Genomic DNA, 21,107 nt, shown 5'->3' with positions numbered 1-21,107 from the left:
ACTGATGTATATGGAAGAAATGAACTAAAATAGGAAAAAGAAAAAATATATATTTTTTGTACACTACAGAAAAAGTAAAAACAAATAAAATTATAAAATGAAATCGTGGATTATGTTGTACCTATATTGATTAGAAGGCTAATGGTAATTTGATGAGATTGATCACATGATGAAGTAAATGGTGACCACGGGGGAATCTCTTATGTTATGTTGTCATTTTCCTCTCTTTTCCCTGGTCCTGAAAGTATCAATAGAGGGGGTCCCGTTATTTATGCTAATGGTGTGGTAATGTCCACCAGTGGTGAATGATTGCTCTGGCATAGGGGTGGTAATTCTTAGCATGTAGTGGGTATTCACGGCATGTTATGGTAATACATGGAATGATGGCCAGTATCTGTAATGGGTGTCAAATGTATATGCCATGAAAATGTCAATCTAATTTTTAGGCACTGAACATGCATTTGCTCAAAGCTGGTATTTCAGGACAAAATGATGTTTCGTGAAAATAAGCTTTTTGTTTGAGACTTGAGTTTATCTAGTCGAAATTAAAGCTAGTCTTTCATGGCTAACCTGTTTTTGTAAGCTGTAAAGCTGGCGTTTGGAGACGGATTGTTGCGTCTACTGCAGCCTTAGACCGTAGCCTGTAAGAATGGTGCAGCCTGTCTGAACATGGAGCCTGTAAGGTCCCCATACCCCCAAGTCATGGCACAGCAGTATGCTGATGGACGTTTTTTCTGGGTCTTGCTTTCTGGGGCCTGAATCGGAGATTTGTGCATTTGTCCCACGCGCGTACCACTTTCAAGAAGACACTACGTTATTATGTATAATAATGGATTGAAACGTGAAAAAGCGAGATGAAGTTAAGAAAGATGTTATTAACTATGGGAGCCCCCCCCCCCCCCCCCCCCCCGGTGTGAAACCGGTGGTGCTGAGTATATCATGTCCGTGCTTTGTGTAGCATGTTTATAAAACCAGTCTGTGTCTGGATGCGCGCAGCAGAAGAAAGCTACAGACTTCTGTTTCTGCTGCTGTCCTTTGTCGGAACACTACACTGTCTATCTTTGTGGTGTTTGCGATTTCAACGGTTCAAAAGTTTTTCTCAAAGTAGAGTATACCGTAAGGCGTAGCAAACAGATATAGGCGTGTGTTAAATAGTAAAACGTAGTAAAAAAAAGTATGCCCTTTCAACTGTCCACATGCCTCACAGCCCTAAGTAAATGTTACAAATACTAGATACTTTAGTCTTTAAACACTGTAGCTTGTTCTCTCTTATAAAAGTAAGTAGAAAGGGAAACTACGTTTTCCTGTTAAACCAAGCACAGCTTAACGGACTTTGGTTCCCTCTTGTGGATGATAATAGGAACTACAGAAACTTGCTGTGTATCGCTGGTTCAACGTGACCTCTGGGAAAGGACATTTGCTTTCTAATATGTAGGAACATTAAAGATCAATGAAAGTTTTTTGCTTTAGTTTTGATGTGTTAGGTAACTTGTTTTTTCTATTGACTGTTTAGGCAGCTCTTAGGGATTCAGTACTTTCTAGACTGATGGTGGTCTGCGCCGATCCTTCTCTGGTCGGGAGGTGTAGGACTTGCAGCTCCTCAGCCACACAACCGTTTCTGGTTGCGGTATACAAGGTAAACAGCTCTGCCCCAGTACAATGCTGCGCCCCCACATGCTCATCGGTCTGCACCTGCACCCTTCTGTTTCCCACCGTGGCCAAGTACACAGACCCTTTAGCTGCATTACTGGTGTGCTGGGAGCCTGAAAGCAAACACATGGTACCTGTGTGCACATCCTCTTTCACGTCATCTCCGTGCAAAGGGTGATCACTTACAACATCCATAGTAAGAGTTCACTGTGATATGGTTTGGTTGCTCACCACAGGCACTGCTTTCGATTCACTTCTATAAAGTGTTTGAAATACGAAACCCACACTGCTGAGTCTGTCTCCTCCTTATGGTTCAGGCACGACAGGATGAGCTGCACATGGACTGTAAACACGTGTGCTGTCACGTTTGCAGCCAAGCTCATACCTCGTACTGTTAGCAAACCCAAAACAAGTAGCTTTTACCAAAGTCTCTGCTTTACCTTTAGGGCTTGATGCATAAAAATGTCAACTCTGATAACAAAAGTACCGTTTCGTAGATAGTGATGGTCGGGAGACTTGCTTGGTGGCACATCGAAATGTCAAATAATGTTGTCTGAAGGTTGACAGCCTGTGCTGATGGAGTTGGGATTACTTGCATGTTACTGACCAATGGAGGCAGTCATTTACTTCGGATGTTGATCAATTGCCCAGGTTGGGTATCTTGGGAGGGCACCAGTGAATGAGTGAGGTAGGCAGGTACTCGCCATCTTCTTGTGGCTCTGTCTAGCCTTTTGGTGCGGACATTGAGGTCACACAGTTAATGGATGGGGCTTAAGAGGTCCACAAATGACAGGTGTGTAAAGACCAAGAAAAAAACCTGTTGTGGAGAAACTGTCTCTTCTCCCCTTTACTTCAGCAGCTGTTCACCCCTATTTGCCTAATCACCTCATATGTAACCTTAATCTGCTTCATGTTAAAGGAATTCCCATAGGTGGACGGCCCTTTTTCCTCCTTGGGTGTGAAGCACGAGAACAAACTTCGACGTATTTGTCTTCTCTCAAATCACCGCCTTGCCCGGAAATAACCGTACCCATTTTTTTCACTTCACTTGCCCCATGTCTAAAGTTCTTTTGCTAGCGGACCCTACTAATCAAGTTCCAGGACACCCTTTATAGAGCGCGCTGTATACACATCTTTTCATTCTTTCATTCGGTGCAGCTTTGGGAGTCGATGGTGCACGGTTATCTGGTGGGGGAAAGTCTGCCTGGCTGTAAACTTGTAAGCTTTAAGAACGTGGCGAACCTTTTAGTAGATTTACAGGATTTAGGCCATGCCATGTAAATGTACCTTTTTAAAAGACAAATATTTATTACCTTCTAAACGCACCCCAGACCCTGTGATTCTGGTTTTCGGGCGGTGCCTGTTTGGGCTCCTAGTTGAGTATGAGACCTGTCACCTGGGTCCATGGCTGCAGTTGGCTACCCACCTCTCCGGATGTGCTCCTGGAGGGAATTGCAAACACACAGGACATGGAGTATAACTAGCCACGGCCCTGCATATCGCCATGAAGTGCAAATGCCACAGGCTGATAGGTGAAACCCTCTCCTCCTGTTCTGCATGTAATGGTGCCTAGCAGACCTTTGCTTGCTACTACCATCAAATCCCTGACATTCCCCACCAAACGCATAAATATAATAATAAAATCATGTTTGTCATGACCAATGGAACACGTAGCCCTGCACTCTACATGAGGTGATATTATGGTTGTCCAGTTGACACTGGTGCTTCAGGTTGTACACCTGGATATTCTCTCATATTTTGAGCCATTCTAGGTTAAATGTTGGCGCCTCGCATGACCTGTTTAATATCCTGGTTCCTATGAGTAGTGGTTACGTTTCAAAGTGGAATGAGCAATACCTCATTTTCTCGTAGCGTGTATTTGCTGTTTCACAGGCAGTCTTCTCTGAGCTTGATTATATTTAACCCGTGTGGTATTCTATACGTTCTTTGAGAGATATGGGCAGGACCCACCAGTGGATATTTGGTATTCTATGTATTCTGTAGATAACGTTGGTAGGCCTTTTGGTGGGATTTTATTTTATTCTCAATAAGGTTCTACATATGCGGTGGATGTATGACCTCCTAGGCTCTTCATAGTGATCACCGAAACCTTTGAAGCTGTGTGTTTTAACAACCATAATGCACAGAGAAAATATTCACATTGGGAACTCGGTGTGTTTTATGATCCGTACATTATCGGACCCTCTGTTGAAGGTGTCTAGTGGCTCTGTGTTGCTATGTTTGTTTATTTTCTGATGCTTAAGGCCTAGATTGGAGCTTGACTTGGTCCATGTATTTTGCAGGCAAAACATCAGGAACTGGAAGATTTGAATAAGGACCTAAGGCAGTGCAACCTTCAGCAATTTATTCTGCAGACTGGCACCACGTTGACTGCTGTGCAGTCCAGAACCGAAGAGGAACTCGACCTTGAGCACTCAGACCACGAACTGCCAACCTACCAGAGAAATGGAGGTTAGACCAAAACGGAGCTAACTTTTCCCCCTCATTTTATATCCCTGCAGCCTATCACTTTTCCTGCGCTTTGGGTAGCCTGGTAGTGCAGTTTTAATCATCCAACATTAGACTTGACATCAATACTATTTGTGGTCATATTGGTTGGGATGGTAACTGCCAGCCTGGCCCAACCTTTGTATTATTAATAGCTGGAACCCAGGCCACATTTCATATGAATCTCTTGGATTTGCCAAGTAGTTGCGACAAGGCTAGTACAGATTTTACATTTCACAAGTGTAGACTTTTGGGGGAGTCAACATAACATGACTGCTGTGCTGTGCTGCCATTGTTAATTTTGTCAAACCTCTCCAGCTAATCATGGGATTGTCTCCACGGAACTTCCAATTCTAATTTAAAAGCTTGTTACTAATGCTATGTATCCTCTGTGTCGAAAGCCACAAATGTCTCCTTTGACCTTGTTACACTTGACTCTTCTACAATGTCAGTTCTAGATGTATCATAGAGCCGATGTAGACTATTGCGAGGTGGCATTAAGGTGAAAGAACTTAGTAAATTGTTGGCTGAAGTGCCCCATTGAAGGTGAAAATAGATTTTTTAAAACCATAATTAGCAACGTGTCTCAAAGAGCATGTTTCAAAGGTAAGCATTACAGTGGGATCTGATGCTCAGTGTTGTAGGCATGTTTGAGTTTTCAGATTACTTCCAGGTGTGGTAACCGGTTGCAGGCTCTCTGATTGGCTCCAGTAACACCATTTGTTGTGTTTGTGTGCTCTGGGGCTCTTACAGTAGTACAGAAGACTGCAGCTCGCCTACTGTGGCAACAAGCTTTGACAAAGCCAATAGGTCTTGCCTATGCAGGATCTGATGGCTTTGCCAATATGTTTTAGCCATTTTGTACAACAGAGTGGCTGCTGTTCAGCATGGCTAAAGGTTAAAGGGGTAAAGGAGAGTAGAGTAGAGTTGTGGAGTTGCATAGCGTGGTGTAGAGTTGAATGGCGCAAAGTGCCTTGGAGTGGCATCGTGGAGTGGTGTAGCGTGTTGTGGTGGGAGTAAAGTGTCAGCTTGAAAGAGTGGAGTTGATTGTTGTAGGGTGATGTAGAGCAGAGTAGATTGTTGTAGATTAGAGTGGCATAGAGTGTAGCAGTGGGATGGAATGGTGTGTCATAGACTAGTGGAATATAATGGCATGAAGTGGCATAGAGGGAGATTCATAGAGTGGAGTAGGGCCATGGAGTAGAGTGTTATGGAGCGGCATAGACTGTGGTAGAGATTAATGGAAAAGCCGCTTCATAGAGTTGAGTATAGTGGAGTGCCGTAGAGTAGACTAGAGTGAAGTGGCGTAAAGCACAGTGGTGTAGAGATAAGGTTGGCATAAAACGCATTGTCTTGGAGTAAAGTGGTGTAGAGTCCATTGGGCATAGATTGCAGTGACGTAGAGTGAAGTGAGGTGGAGTGGTGTGCAGAGTAGATTGCAGTGGTGTAGGATGGAGTGGTGCAGAGTGGAGTATGGTGTTATAGAATGCATTGGCGTAGAGTGGTACAGAGTAGATTTCAGTGGCAATATGCAGTCTTGCTGAGCCCAGTGGCGTTAACTAGAGTGGTGCAGTGGCAAAGAGTGCAGTGGTGCATGGTGAAAGGCACTGGCATACAGTAGAGTAGAGAGGAGTAGAGTGAAGTGGGGCAGAGTGAAGTGTCAGAGTGCAGTAGTGCACTGTAGACTGTAGTGACGTAGAGTGGTGCAGTGGCATAGTGTGGAGTGGCTCAGATTAGAGAGGTGTAGAGTGGTGTATAGTGTCATACAGTGCAGTGGCACAGAGTAGATTGGCATAAAGTGGACTGCAATCGTTTTGAGTAAAGTGGTGGCGAGTGCAGGGCTGTGGAGTGGTGCAGGGTAGATTGCAGCGATGTAGAGTGGAGTGTATATTAGAGCGGCTTAGAGTGAATTGGTGTAGAGTGTAGGGGCAAAGAGTAGTGTGGGGTAGAATGTATTGGGGTGGAGTACAGAGGCATTAAGTAAGGTGGAGAGGTACAGAATATATTCCAGTGACGCAGTATGGAGTGGCATAGTGTGGACTGGTACAGAGTATACCACATTTTTTGGTAATTCTGAAGTGTTGTGGAAATATTTTCATACGATCAAAACAAATCAATACACTGATGACATTTCCTCACATTATCATTAGCGCGCTGTATACTTTTAGCACAAACTGTATGTCCGTGCCAATGTAATAAATGGTTATTTCAATTGAAGTTGTTGTTTGCTATGGCAAATATGCTACCACACCATGAATACTCCATTTTACCCCACTCCACTATACTCTGCACCACTCCACACTATGTTTAGTGCAATGACGCATTGTGGAGTGGTGCAGAGTGAGGTAAAGTGGAGTATGCATGGTGTGGTAGCGCACTGCCATTGCAGACAACACATCAATTGAAATGACCATTACATTTGCACAGGCATACAGTTTGTGATAAAAGTATACAGCACACAAATGATGTGTGCAGATTTCATTGCATTGATTTGTTTTGATTGTATTAAAATGTTTCAACCACACTTCAGAATTCCCCAAAATTGTGCTTCATTTGTGCTTTCCATTTTCTGAAATATCTGCAAAGTACATTTACATTTTGCTGTGTGCTGCTAGAAAAAAAAAACTCTTAATGCTCACCTCGAGTAGCCAGCATGGTTGTCACACAAATCTTCTCACTTTGAAGTCAGCAGAAGAAAAATAAAAACCTAGCTCACTGGAAGACGCAGCCTGACATTTGACCCCTGTTTTTGGAAACTGAGCAAATGTGACGAGAGGAGAAGATTTAAATACTGGTGTACAGAAATTCAGTATGGGTGGAAGAATACAGTAAATAGGGTTTGGGCAAGGGAAGGTACAAACTAAAGCTGTACAGCTTAAAACAAAGTCAGCAAATAGAAGGCAAGCAAATGTGAGTTAGAAACTGCAAAGCCAATGGTAAGCAATGGGTGGAGTGCATTCCCAGGCAAACTCTCAGAATGTCCCAAGAAGTCATTAGCAAACCATAGGCTTTGACCTAAAAAGGACGTCACCGGGTGGGGCCAGGAGTGGTTAGACATTCATGCCCTGCTTTTCTGTAAAAGAACTGGCATACAGTGAAACTGCAAAACGTTCGGCGGTACCTATTAGTCGGAAGTGGCCCCAAATCTCTTGCGCGGTCAGTGCAGCAAAGGTTCTTGGATGACAAATTAGAAGAGACGAGTTAGCCTTTTTCGGCTTGGATTTTCAGAACTGGATGTCAGTTCAGCACTCTGACAAAAATCATGAAGTATAGCTAACCCAAATATTGGGGTAAGCTGGCAGAGTTTTTTGGCTCTGTATAATAAATCTGACTTGGGCGAAGAAATGGATAAGGGGCCGGGAGCAACTTGAAAATGGTGTACAATAATTTAACCCAGGGTGTTGAGCACTTTCCAGTGTATCTGATATCAGAAAGGGTGAGGGAGTAAAATGTATTTCTTTTGACAAATGTGGGTTTCTGACTCCCCCTTGAAATGCTACAGTGGGCAAGCCCAAACTTGTCATGGGTAAGTGGCACCTTCAGTGGGCCAGCAAAAGTTGTGGAACCCCCTGGCCAGTTGTATCATTTGACTGCTGAAGCCCACGGTGTGTACTTAAAAGACAAGACCTAAACAAAGGCTGCAGCTTCCTAATTGCTTAAGCAGCTTGCACTGTGACTCCACATTCTTATAGGGACAAAGAAGACTGTCAACTGTGTGAGGGTCTCACATTTCGATTGTAAAATAACATAGCAGTCAGTGAAGGAGTATCACATTTTGACTGTGTCGGAACACCGCATTTTCACCATGTAGGATTGCCTCATCTGATGGACTGCTGGTCAGTTAATATTTTTTAGGTAGATGTCATGGAGCATGGCCTCACAATGCATATATTGCAGTAGCAAGAAGCCGGTCTTCTCCCACATTGAATTGTCTGCATGCAGGAAGAAATTCCCATGCAGCTGAGGCAAGTCTCTGCTACTTTCCACAGTTGCAGGAGAAACCACGTATTAACCTGGAATGATGAGGAAGACCCCCTGACACTTGGAGGTTGGCGGTAAAAGGGTATTTGGCAGGTTCTGGAGTCGTTTCCTGCCATCAGCAGGGAATGGCAACAGCCCCAGTCACAAACTGTAAACTGGATCTAGAGGAGCATACGGAACTTTCAAAATCCCTGATCCTTGCCGTGTGAAGTTCTGGCAAATGAGCCTTTGTTTTTTATAACCATAACCAGGTACGAACCGGACACTGGAAGATGTGTAGAAATCTTGCATTAATTAAAGGTAGCTTGATTCCCTTTTTTTAGCAACTATTTAGGGATGTGTCTAGAATTTTAATTCTGATGCGTGCTGAAGATGGTGGTTAGTGAAGGTTCTTCAGAGCTGAGCCAAATGGTACCATGTTATCAGAGTTGGAATTTGAGTCCGTCAGCCATGTTCTGCATCATATGTGACCTTTAAAGGGCTCTCAGTAGCCAGCTGTTAACAACGCGTCTATAATTCACCCTGAAGTAAAAGATAACTCTCATCCGAAGTATCTTCCCATTAAGAGAAAGATAAGTGATGATTCTGGTTATGCAAAAAGGAATGTACATATATCTTCAAGTTGTTTTGCCTTTTATTGAGTTGTTCGCATTTACTAAACAAAATGTAATATTCAGCTTTGATGGTTCTGGGACTGAATTGGGAGATGTTATGTAGTAAGCAAACTTCTCTCCTGCTTATGTCTATGGCTCTGTTGTCAAGGATTAATGATACCGTTGTTGAAATTGAGATACCTGAGCGAACAGAGCATTAACTGTGCATGGTCTTTCTCATCAACAGGAACGCTCTATTCCAGCATGGACTCTCCTCCCCGACCCACTGCCAAGCAGTTCCTCGGCAATCCCCGAAACCTTCAGAACCCACTGGTGTCCAGCCTAAACCCAGAGGGTGTGTATGTGTGAATCAGCTTGTGCCTGCCTGCTTGCTTTTGCAATGCTCTTCTTTTCCAGCAACTCTGCAAAAACAAACACTTGCACTATTGACAGTGGCAGCTTGGACCTGCATGAGGAGGAGGCTGCTTGAACTCTTGGCCTGTCATTGTTGGTTCTCTCTTTTCTCTATGGCTCTTTTCAAGACTTTTGCATATTTTATTTCTGCGACAGAATGATGCTCTAAGATGGCAGCAGTGGCTTCATAGCAGCGCAAGGCATGATGAGTCCAATTTCAAACAAAACTGGACTTGTGTTAAACCAAGACCCCAATTGAGTGAGCTGCAGGCCGGTTCACTGAAGTTTGTATAGATGTTGTGGATTGTCACATTTCTAAAATTGAAGGAATTTCTGGTGTCACGGTTGCAGAAGGGTCTGCCATTTCTTATTTATGAAATTTGAAGAAAGGTGGTTGCGAGAATTTGTGTGTATTGACATCACAAGAAAACTGCCTTTAAATTTCTGTGTGAATGACTTAGACCTTCATCCGAAGATCTCATGACCTTGCCTAGTATCATTTTACCATGTTGGAATTTACGCTTTTTAGAGTGTTCAAATGTAATCTATTCCCATGGTTCTTTTTTTCAGTGTCTTATCTCTGTAGATTTGTGCCCACCTCCTCCATCTCTATTAATAAACAGATTTGCCAGCAGTTGTATGCTGAGAAGTATCAATCTGCTGGCTATGCACAGTGTATACAAGGACATTTGCTATCACTTAGAGTTTAGTAGAAGACATTTGAACCTTAACAGAAGCTTTGACACCAATTCCTTCTGGTCCTTTACTGCTAGTAATTGGAAGTGTCTACTGGTAGCTCAGTGATCACTCGTTAATTCTGGTAGCTGAGTTGCTGCTATGATCATACCGGACACCCCATGGTTCCTTTTGAGAAACAGATGAGGGAACTGTCCAATAGAGATACAGCAGTTTTTCAGTTTCACTTCACTTTTGGATAAAAGGACTGAGGGAGTTCTCTTTTAGACATTCTGGAGGCTCCACAATTTGGAGGGACTGTAATCCAATATGCTTCGGCATGCCATGGAAGCCCCGTTAGCGGATGTTTGACTTTGCCAGTCATGACAATTGGCACTTTTTGTATCAAGGTGGCCTGGTTGTCACCTCTACGAATTTCAGAGCAGAAGAACAGAAAGGCAATGTTGAAGAGAGATTTGTCCACCCTGCCCTTCTCCGGGAAGCTTTGTTCCTGCTATTCACCGAATGTATTACTGCAGGAGACTATGACGTGTATAACATACATGTGTAATCATAGTTTCCAGCTCTAGGTGGAGGGAGCTGTATTGAGAGATGTATGTAAAATTACCTAGCTACAAATCAGTGTTCTTATTTTAGATATGTACAAATATTTTTTTAAATATAGAAAGTAATTTAGAAGATATAAAAGTTACCTCTGCCTTCAGTGTCATCTAGAGATGCCACTGTCTCTGCCTCTCTCATCAACCCCTGATTCATGGAAGGGCTCCCTGTCCACTAACAATGTTTGTGTTGCATCTAGTTCAGTGTTAGCCATAAAAATTATGGAGCATCCCCTGTTCCAAATATTGACTGCTCCGTTGCACTATTAAAACTTTGCTCTGGAGTAGTGACACCCCCACCCAATCCTGCTTATGTTTAGGTTTCCATTTGAAGTCAAAATGGCATCCGCAGCATTGCAAAGCCCCCCCCCTACCCTCTCCTTAACCAATAAATCCTGCACATTCACTGCAAACCCAAGTCTTTTCTATAACGGACAAAGTCGGTCTGATGTTTGGGAAAACGCTGGTTTTCCTCCTAATCCCAGAGGTGAGGCTTAAACAGGAAAACTGCAAGATGGCCAACCTTTACTGTTGATCAGGACACGATTTGGAGGTTCGGAATTTAACTTGTGTGCAATCTTGATTTGGGAGCGTTTTTTTTCCGATGAGACTCAATCACTCAAGCAGTGCCCATGCTTTGGAAAAAATGCAGAACCTTGGTGGACAGCACAACTGTTTGTCTGTTAAACCAGATGCACGCTGCCCAGCTACGGCGCTTTCCCTCTGGTATCAAGAATTTGCCAACATTGAAGATGTATATCTTGTAAACAGTATGTGTCTAAAAGGACAAATGTATAAATATATATATATAGAGAGAGAGATAGTTATATTTACGCAACTTGAGCTGCAGTACGTTCAGCCTCTGCATTCTCGCCTGAGTATATCCGTAGATTCCCTTGAGCTTTATCATTAATTTACTAACAGTAGCAATCTGCTGGGGTTTGTAAGGAATTGCAAACCCTTGTGGCCTAAACGTATACAGAGAGGGACACCAGGGCAGCTGGTGGAATGAAGTGGGTGGCTTACCACCACTGGTACTCTCGACAAAGAATACTATGGGTCGAACATAGGAGTTTATGCTCACTTCCAAAGGTATTGGCCGAGTAAATAGAGTTTCATTTACTCTATAGCCCACTCATGCAACAACGGTGGTCATCAGTCCACCTGCTTGAAAGATTTGTAGACTGCTCACATTTGTGGTGCACATTAAATGTAGAATTATTAATACACAATGGGTCCAATTTTATGGTGCCACAATTTTCTCTACACACACTTGTTTATCCTCTTTAACGTGCTTTATCAAGGCACCCTGGATTTGTGGATAGATTATTATTATTATCATTATTATTTTTTTGTTTGTTTTTGTTTAGCAAGTGGCATTTGTAATGAAAGCCAAATGCTAAAAAAAGAGCTGGCTGTTTATGAAAGATCTTAAAACTGAAAATCCGCTCTCTTGCCAAAGAGGTGATTTGCTCTCTGCTTCTTTGTGGATTTTTTGTACTCCTAGCCCCCGGTCCACCACATTCTTAAAGGATTCTGAAGGATGTGTGTTACACAAGGCCTCCGCTCTTTTTTGAGGGCATTATTTGAGTCATAAAGTGTTACTTGGAGAAATTGTTTATGTCACATTGACATGCGTGATCAAATAGGGTAACTTTAAGTAGGTTATTTGGGATAGTAAAATTCAAATGTTCACTTTATTCACACATTTACACGCCCTGCATGCCTCTAGGAAATGCTGCTTTGGTGTATGACCTCTTGCTTGTGTTTGTCTGACATCCATGTTATGTCAGCTCTGTACTTGTCTCTGGAGGCGGGATTTCCAGCATACATTCTGTCACTTGCTTGTGCTTGCTGTTGTATTTGAACTGGCATATCAGTCCAAGGATTGAAGAGCAACGTGGTGATTTCCTGGCGAGTAAGGGTGGCATGGGGAGGCTAAGTTACATTTCAGGTGCGAGTCTGAGCTGTAAACTCACCTGCACCAGTCCCCTTTGTTGTCTCCAGCTAATCTCCCAGTTTCCCTCCTGGACAGTTCTTCCTTTTTTTACCTCCTATATACGTTTTTCACTTTTCTCTTTTCGTGTTACAAATGAAAGTGTGTTTTTCTCCATTTAGATGTGTTACATAGTTTAAATGTATGCTTTTAACACCTTCTCTGTGTTTGAAATTTGGAACTGTTATGCGAGGGAGCCGTCTAGTTACTTTTTCTTGTATGTTTTACAGTACTATCATCAAAACAGAGCACCTGGAGATAAAAAAGACCAACAAATGAAGGACTATATGTACTTTTTAATTATATGAAATAAACCAGTTTTTAATACCATATGTTTTATTACCTTGTTTTTAATAACTTTTTACCGCACAATTGCGAGTGGTTACCATTTTTCACAAGGCAAAACCTTTTAACCAAGGGTGCTGCTCTCCTGTCAGTCACTTTGGCGAATCCAGGCATCTGCTTCAGTGCCCGAAATCCATGTGGAGAAGAAATGCTTCGTTTGGCCCACAATGGCCCGTGGTTGGTCTGCGGCACAGTCTGGCCATGGACATTTGTGACTATTGATGGCCGGTCCTGCTCTGGCCGATGTCTGTGCTTCCACTACGGAATGTTGCTGCACCACGAGTAGGACAATGAGGCTGCAGCATTTCACGAATGCTGCACAATGCGTGAATCCATCCCCTTCAGATCCAAGCTCTTCAAGGTGGACCGCATGAAGAACTATGGGCTGGGGTGAGAGCCATTGCAGGAGTTTTAGACTGGTCTAGACCGGGTCTTCGATTGGGATGTTGGCCGGACCAAGTTGGGAAGATGGACCATTGATGCCTGTGTTGGCCTCAGAGTATTGTGAAGCGTGGCAGCACCTGTGCCAGAATGTATCTGTCGCTCTGTTGTGCTCTCTGTTGTGAAGATCAGACAGCTTGTTTGAAACCCTTGAACTGCGACGGCTCTAGAGCAACTGTCTGTGAAGTACCTCTTGAGCGTGAGGGTGTTCAGGGAAACATTTTCATGATATTATTATAACCAAGTAGGAATGCTGCAGTATTAAAACAAATCAATCCATGTTCTATCGTTTAATATTTCATGTAATATATTTATACATCACTTTCAATATTCCTCATGACAGCCTTAGGTCCTTCCTGTGTATTTCTCATCTTCCCTTTTAACCTTCTTCCTTCTACGCTTATCTTTTTTTGTCACTCAACTCCCTTGTGCTCTACTTTCCCTTCTTTCTTGTATTCATTCCCTACATTTCTTCTGCATTCTCTACTTTGTTTTAGTACTGTTTTCCTTCCTCTGCTTTGTGCCCATTCCTTTTAATCCTTTTCATTCTATTATTTAAAGCTCTTTCCCACTACTCTCCCTCCCGTTGCAAGCCCCCCAGTCTTCTTGATCCCTTTAATCCAACACCCCTCCCCCGATTTTCAGATTCAATACCTTGGGCACCCTGCAGTGTCTAACGTTGACGGCAATGCTATCTTTGTCCATGCAGTTCCTTGGCAGTCTGTGGCAATGCCCTTGATGAATGTGGTGCTGCAAGGCAGTCGGTCCCAATGGCCAATCATCGCCACCCAAGCACTGGGCTTACTTCCTCCTTCACCATGCCCACCCTAGGCTGTCCATACCAATTCATTTGCTCTCTTCGCAGCCTTTCTGCAGTCTGTACTAATACGTGTCGCCGCCATGCTGCGCCGGGGCTGTTGGTACTGGACTGCCAGAGTACCACTTGCATCCCCTGGCAGGGGCTATGCTCACACATCTGTGCAAGACTTGAAATGTCCTATACTTCTCTCCTGGGTTCTTCTGAAAGGACTCGCACACACTGCTCTTACATTAGGAACTTCAGCTGACCAATCTTGTCTCAGTTAAGTTGTTCAGCAGCCCATGCGCATCTGTGGGAACTCATTCACAGCACACTGGCGTACAGTGCGTGATATATATTTGTTATGTAGTAACTCGAAACACTGGTTCCTCAGCGTGCGTCTGCATTTGCTACAGTCATTCCTTGGCAGCTGCTCGTTTACCTCAGTCTTGTGCACAGTCGCAGTTTTGTATAGACTCTTATTTTGTAAGAGAGAGATTCATGTTCGTTAAAGAACATTATCCGAGCAAGAACCACTTGCGTTCCTTGGTGTAATAACGTCCATCTTTAAAGTCATGCCGTCATTTCCAAAGGTCATAGGGTCGTGTAATTAACTAGTCTTTATTTCATGTAACCAGCACGCCCGAACACTACTTTTAGTGACACATAAATAAAGTTTGGGGTAGAACGAAATTTAAACAAAGACATGGCCACTTTTTTAACGTTTTCAAATCAGTATTGGGAAATGGCCATTGGTAATATCTATTCAGGTCCCTGGCACCTATCTATGCCTGTGCTTGGGGGGTGGGAGGGGGGTTGGTTGGTGTTTGTCTGCAGACCAGTCTGTCTTCTTGCACAGGCGTGAGTTTTGTGTATACTGTGGCATAACTGTGTTGCGTGCATACTATCCTGTACATGCACCACAGAAGGTGCTCTCCAGGCTTGGAAGAGCCAAGTATGAAATGGTTGAGTCGTGTGCATTCCTCCACATCTCGCCATCGCCACACTGACCAGCTGCCTGCTTCCATTTACCCTAACACCACTTTCCCCACACGGCCGCACCAGCAATAGGTCTGTGTTACATGTTATCCCTCGACTCTGCCAATAAGGTCCTCCTTGGGCGAATGGAAAAAACATTTCTTGGCTGCAGAGACTCGAGGATGCGTCACTTGGGACCATTGTTGGCCAGTCATGAAGTGCCCCCGTGAGCATGGAAGTCCCTGTATTATTCAATAGTCACGTTAAATTCTTTTCACGACAAGCATGTCTTAAATTGTGTATGCCGCAGCTGTGCAATACGTTTAGAGTTAAGCTGCAGTTTCCCTATGTGCAATTCTGTGTCGGGCACAATATGCAATGATGTGTCCTATGTCTGCACCGTGCAATCTCGTATGTTAATGTGAACGGTTCTAATTGTTGTATCCTTTGCTGACGCGTGTGCTGCTCCATCACGAGCAGCTTAGTAACCGGAGTTAAGCTCGTGCCTCTCGGATGCGCGAGACACCCCCAAGTTCTTATTCCAGCAGTCTCTCTGCATAGCAGGACATCGCCTTCCAGCACCAGTGTCTCACCCTTGCACAGGACGCCCGCCCAGAGCACACTGCATGCCTCCATTGACGGCGGGGCATGGAATGGGTCCTTTCCACCACTGAACCTACTAAAGTATTTAGCATGTTGTTGTCGGGAACAGACCCCTTTTCTTGTGCAGTGCTGTGAAACTATTTGGGAGCCACTTACCCCTGTGGTTTCATGGCTGTTCTGTTATTCTCTGAATGAGAGAGGGATGTCACGGTTATGAATATAATCATTGTATCTATGAAATGTACTTAAAATAATAAAGTTTTCTATGATCCCAAACTATGTGGTTCTCTAATATTTATTTTCAGCGCCACCAATGCAAACCCACGGGAGAGCAAAATCCAGCGCACCCGTGTGTGTGACATCAGTGCAGAATGATAGCGCGCACATAAAGACACAGCCCAAGTCTGCAGGCGTTGGACAGATTTTGAGACTTTTGTTGTTGGAATCGGGTGGAGACTAACCAGCACCACTTGGAATTTAGATCTCCCAATCATAAATATGAAGTGCATTGATTTATATCCGAAGCGAAACCAGAGTAAAGCACTGTAAATATTACAGCTAGAATTGTGCAGCGAGGCCTTAGTAAAGTGCATCAAGGTAATGGAGGTCCAGAGACTCTGCAGCATACTATTAGCAGCACACTTATCCTATAGCGCACACTGGCTGAGTAATTTAATTGTGAGGGCACAGGAAATGAGACGGGTTACATACTCTATAGTATGCAGTATATTGTAGCTCCTCACATCATACTTGTCCACCAACCTCCTTGCGTCACATCGCTCTTATGCCCTCTTTCCCTGGGTCCTTTTCGACCTGATACTGTTTGAGGCGCAGGGGCAAGTATTGTGCGGTGGCTTGGGGCACAGACTGCTTTATGCAGTCTGTGCACCTGTCCCAAACCTGCTAATGTGGGTACAAACAAGCTTGCAGTGGATATTGACAAGGAGAATATTGGAAGTCACCATACGATCTCAAATGGAGAGAATACTTGACTCATGTACCCCAATGGTGATTCATTTGCCATTACGGGGGTCAGGGTAGTCAGGGGGGTAATGCCCAGGTTCCAAGCCCCTGGAAGTGCCTGTCGCCATCTGGTAAAAGCCATCTTTATAGGACGTGCAGGTAGTTTATTTTTACTTTCAGTTCTTTTTGTTTTTTCATTTAGTAATATACCTTCTCTGAGATGGGAGCCTCTCTAGAACGGCTGGGCTCCAGTTTATTTTTATTTCTGCCCCCTTGTGTTTGCAACTCAATGAGTCTCGCATCACTACTGTGGCCACACCCCTTATTAATGGTGGGCTACTGAGGCACATGTGGAGCGTGTCAACCACACACTGCCTAAATTCTGTAATCCAGTTTTAAATTTTGTTTTCATTAGACCACAGAAGCTACCCCCTCCCAACTCCTCAATTCCCCCTCCATCCTCCCCAGAGCCTTTACACTCCGTACCTTTAATCTGCTGTAGCATCAGCCGCTAGAATAACCCATGCCGCAACAATTGGCATGCCACTTAACCACATGGAGCACATAGGCTCCTGCACCCCTCTTAGGTCTGAGAGGATGTGGACTGGTAGAGGGTGCCTGCCCTAGTGCAAGATGTCCAACATCCTAGTCAGTCCCACGAGGAAGTGACCTACTTCAGGGTGCAAGGTGAGCCCTGGTGCCGACACCTAGCACCATGTTAAGGCCGTGAAGTGATATGCAGATTTGGAGAGCTCACTATCACGTAGAAGGGGATCCTGGTGCTGAGCAGGTATGGGTCTAGGTTCGCCTAGTAGGCCTACTCATCGACTGGTCTAAAGATTCCTGCGGAATTCTAGTAGTGAGGAGGCAGATCTTATATGTAGTGGCAGGTGGTTTCATGCTTTAGGAGCAATATAGAAGGCTGGACCGCCATATCTGGGTTTCCATATGTGTGGGATTTGTGCAAGTAGGAGCCTGGACCAGCGGGGATGTGTGGGAGGTTTGTGAAAGCAGATGCAGTTGTTTAGGTATGCTGGGTCAGCTTTAGGTGGTGCCTTAAAAGTGTGGGTGAGAAGTTTGAATTGTGTTAGTTTGTGAATACGGAGCCAGTGGAGTCCTTCGGGTGTGGTGTGATGTGAGTGCAGCATGGAAGGTGGAGTGATTCTAGCTGCTGATTTCTGAATGGTCTGCAGACTTCTAGAGTTTTTTCAATCCCTGCATAGAGGGTGTTCTTGTGGTTCAGCTTGTTTGTGACCAGGGCATGCATGAAGGTTTTCCAGGTGCTGATTAATCTTCCTCAGCATCTTTAGGGTATGGAAGCATTAGGCGGTGATGGCATTGACTTGAATGGTCATGTTGAGTTTGCTGTTGGGGATGATCCAGAGGTTCTTGGCATACCTGTGTGTCTGTCCTAGCTTTGTGGTCACCAGGTGGAGACCCACAGTTATGAGCTCCTCCCAAAGATCATGATTTCAGTTGTCGATATTCAGCTTTCGGCAGTTGGTCTTTATTCAGTGGGCAGTTTCAGTCATGCAGGCACTGGCTATGATCCAGGTACTGGGGGAGGGGGTCTTGTCCATGAAGCAGAGAATGAACTGCTGAAGAAATGTAGTCTTCATTCTCAGGGAATACTTACTGATAAAAAAAAGAACTTGGCACAGAAGCTGAAAGTATGAAAATACATCTTTATTAAATTTAATAAGTGAGGCCACGTCACACAGAAGCCATGGCAACTGAATGAGGTAGTCTGAGGAGTACAGAGAACAGAGGCCTTATATATGCTCAGGGTTACAAAACTCAGCATAAAAGTAAGGGGCAGTCCTTGCTTTTGCAAGCATGCAAAATGCCTAACCTGGACATGCAAGGTCTGCCAAACATTAGCCAATAGGACAAAAACCCACTATTTACAATTGTCCAATCATAGGTATTATTAAGCAAGGTATCACATGATGACAAACCCACTTTTCAGTTGTCCGGCCCACCATTAATTATACAGAAAAGCCCAACATTCCTTCTTACACAAGCCGGACAAACCCATAATAAAAGGACCACAACCCATATCATAAACAGACCATAAAAGAAGGAACAGAAAACAGTTAGGAAGCAGGATAAGGGGTGTGTGTGTGCATACCAAACTCTACAATGTCCTGTGCTTTGATCCTCAATCTTGATCAGCTACTGGGCAAGGAACTGGCCTAACAAGGTCAGCTTCAGGCAACGGGGTCAGTTCACTCGGGTCATTCAGAAGTCAGCTAAAGTGTACGTGTACTAAAGACTCGTTCGGCCGCAGTCATCGGCCTATGTGAGGGCAACCACAAAATGGCTGCCATACACAAAATGGAACCCAGGGTTCAGAACGAAATCCCCAAATACATAGTGAATCCATCGATCTAACATGACGAAACCACTCGTACTTGTCGCACTCACTAGTTACGGTTCGCTACTATCAAATTCGTAACAAAACCATGATATTTATAAAGTGGGTTCAGAATTCACGGAACCTCAGACCCTCCTTTTGCCCTTACTTGGGCAATCACTCAGTCTGTGTCTGAATCAATATCAATATTATCCGTTATTCCCTTCACTAAGGCATTATTACTCGAGTTATCTTTCATGGAACACAAGGGAGATAGACTTCGAGGGCATAAATGAACATCGTCTGAAAAGCCCATAAAGATCCATTCTGACTAAACGTTAAGATCAGATAGGGAACACCTCTATCTGTAGTATGTGGCATAAGACCACACACCCAACAATTAGTGGTGTTCATTACTAACTGGTGTTGATGCAGAAGCTGTACAAAGGAATTATTAGTAAACTCTGACCTCCTAACCAGTTCATGTTCAGGTAAAGTATGGAAAGAATGCAAAGAAGTAGTAGTAGGAAGAGACATAGGTTGGGAGGTGGGTACAGATGTCAATTGGGTAGCAAAAACAATCCAACCCACACAAGACAACGTCATGCTTAAAAATACTAGAAAACACGTTATTAAGAACAAATAGACAACAGGAGAAAGTAATGACCACTATTACAAACAAAATTATCATTTTTCACAACCCTAAACAGAAAGCAAATCCTAAAATCGTCTAGTAACATTTTTATGGCTCCTATGCATTTCAGTAACTTATTATATGTTCAGGTGAAACAGTGGCGATCCTTATCAATGCTCTCAGATGAAAAGGGGTACTCTTCCACAGGGAATGGACTTTATTCTGCTTTTACTAAACAGAATACTACTTTAAAACAATGCCAGCAAAACAGCAAAAATCAGTCTCCTAAAACCCATTTTATGCAATCGCACGGGAAATACCCAGAGTCCGTCCAAGCCTCTCCGGCAGGCTTCTATTGTTCATCAAATCCTCTTCTGTTGTTTTCTTCTGCATGGGCCTCTTCATTCAGGCCTTTCATGAAAATGGTCCTTCTTAGTATCCATTGGAGTGCCCTCCTGGCAAACACTCGAAGCTTATTTGAAAGTCTCAATGTCTCAAGGCAGTGCACCAATATCTCCTCTGCGGAAGGCACTACAGATAGTGTGCTCTCCATTGATCATGGGCACAGATCATCTCATGCAGACCCAAGTACTATTAATCAGGAAAGAGCAACAGGCTTTCATACTCAGCAACACTTTCAGACTCCAACACTCGCTTTTCAGTGTCAGAGGATGCTCGGGCTGCTCTTTCATTTAATCATAGGTACCACAATGTAGTGCCTTTTGCCGGTCTTGGATCCTCCGGTGCACTGCCTTTCCGTTGGAGCAAAGAAAAGGGGTGTGTGGCCAAAACTCAGGCCAAGGGGCTCAATGGACTGCCTACTGTCAGAGGTTACCAGCACATGACAGGTGAAAAACTAAAACCTCAAAACAACTGGAATCCTTCTTTTTCGCTCTTTTGCACTGAAACTGGTTCTGTGATGTCCAATGTCGTCTGATGGAGCAAGTACGATTCTTTGGAGATACCATGGATGGCGTGCTGGCGATCGCTGTCCAGCCTTGCTGCTTCTCTGGGTGCTGGGACTGTCACTGATGGGAATTAGCTTTTCATCAAAGGTCCGCAGGTTATTATGACTTAATCCCGCAGAACCTAGTGACGTAGGAAATGGGACACATTTATTAGTTACCTTCAATTTAGTACAAAAAAGAAGTTTGTCTTTAACAAAAGGATTTCAAGCAGGTGGTCTGCAATCTGCGAGGGAGTGGCCATACGCCATGAGACAATTCTGGTCTAGAACACACGGTCATTCTCAAAAGCAATACAAAGACAAAGGTAGTAGGCAAAACAGTGCCTCTAGCCTCTTCAATTCATTTCCATGTGAGAGCATATCCTCTATCATCTAATGGTAGATAGCGACACAGGGATTCTATCTGAATGGATGTCCTCACGCATGATGACATCGTCAAATGGGGTAAACATATTTTTTTCTCTCAAGGATTAAGGTGTTCCTAAATTCCTTATCTAGAACATCTCAAAAGAGAAATTGCATGATACAGATTCAGGGACATGTAAATACCTCCCTTTTAATAACTGCATCATGTGCACTGTGCA

The 21,107-nt window shown here is 43.8% G+C and overlaps 1 protein-coding gene across 5 annotated transcripts in view; it reads left to right on the top strand.

Moving 5' to 3' along the window:
* The window catches only part of RASSF7 (Ras association domain family member 7), a 146,940-nt gene extending 131,061 nt beyond the window's left edge, over positions 1–15,879 (top strand). For 4 of the 5 annotated variants that reach the window (XM_078682833.1, XM_078682832.1, XM_078682831.1 and 1 more), the window contains 3 exons: positions 3,954–4,122; positions 8,980–9,087; positions 12,668–15,879. In XM_078682833.1, coding sequence (XP_078538959.1) covers positions 3,954–4,122; positions 8,980–9,087; positions 12,668–12,699 — 309 coding nt within the window. In that variant the 3' untranslated portion in view covers positions 12,700–15,879. The remainder of the gene's footprint in view (positions 1–3,953; positions 4,123–8,979; positions 9,088–12,667) is intronic. The other variant, XM_078682834.1, reaches the window with a different exon arrangement.
* Positions 15,880–21,107: the final 5,228 nt, after the last annotated feature.

This window comes from Lissotriton helveticus, chromosome 3_1, assembly GCF_964261635.1.
Source record: "Lissotriton helveticus chromosome 3_1, aLisHel1.1, whole genome shotgun sequence".
NCBI classification, from domain to species: domain Eukaryota; kingdom Metazoa; phylum Chordata; class Amphibia; order Caudata; family Salamandridae; genus Lissotriton; species Lissotriton helveticus.
The sequence above is the reverse complement of the archived record's forward strand: the minus strand, read 5'-3'. Positions and strand labels throughout refer to the sequence as shown.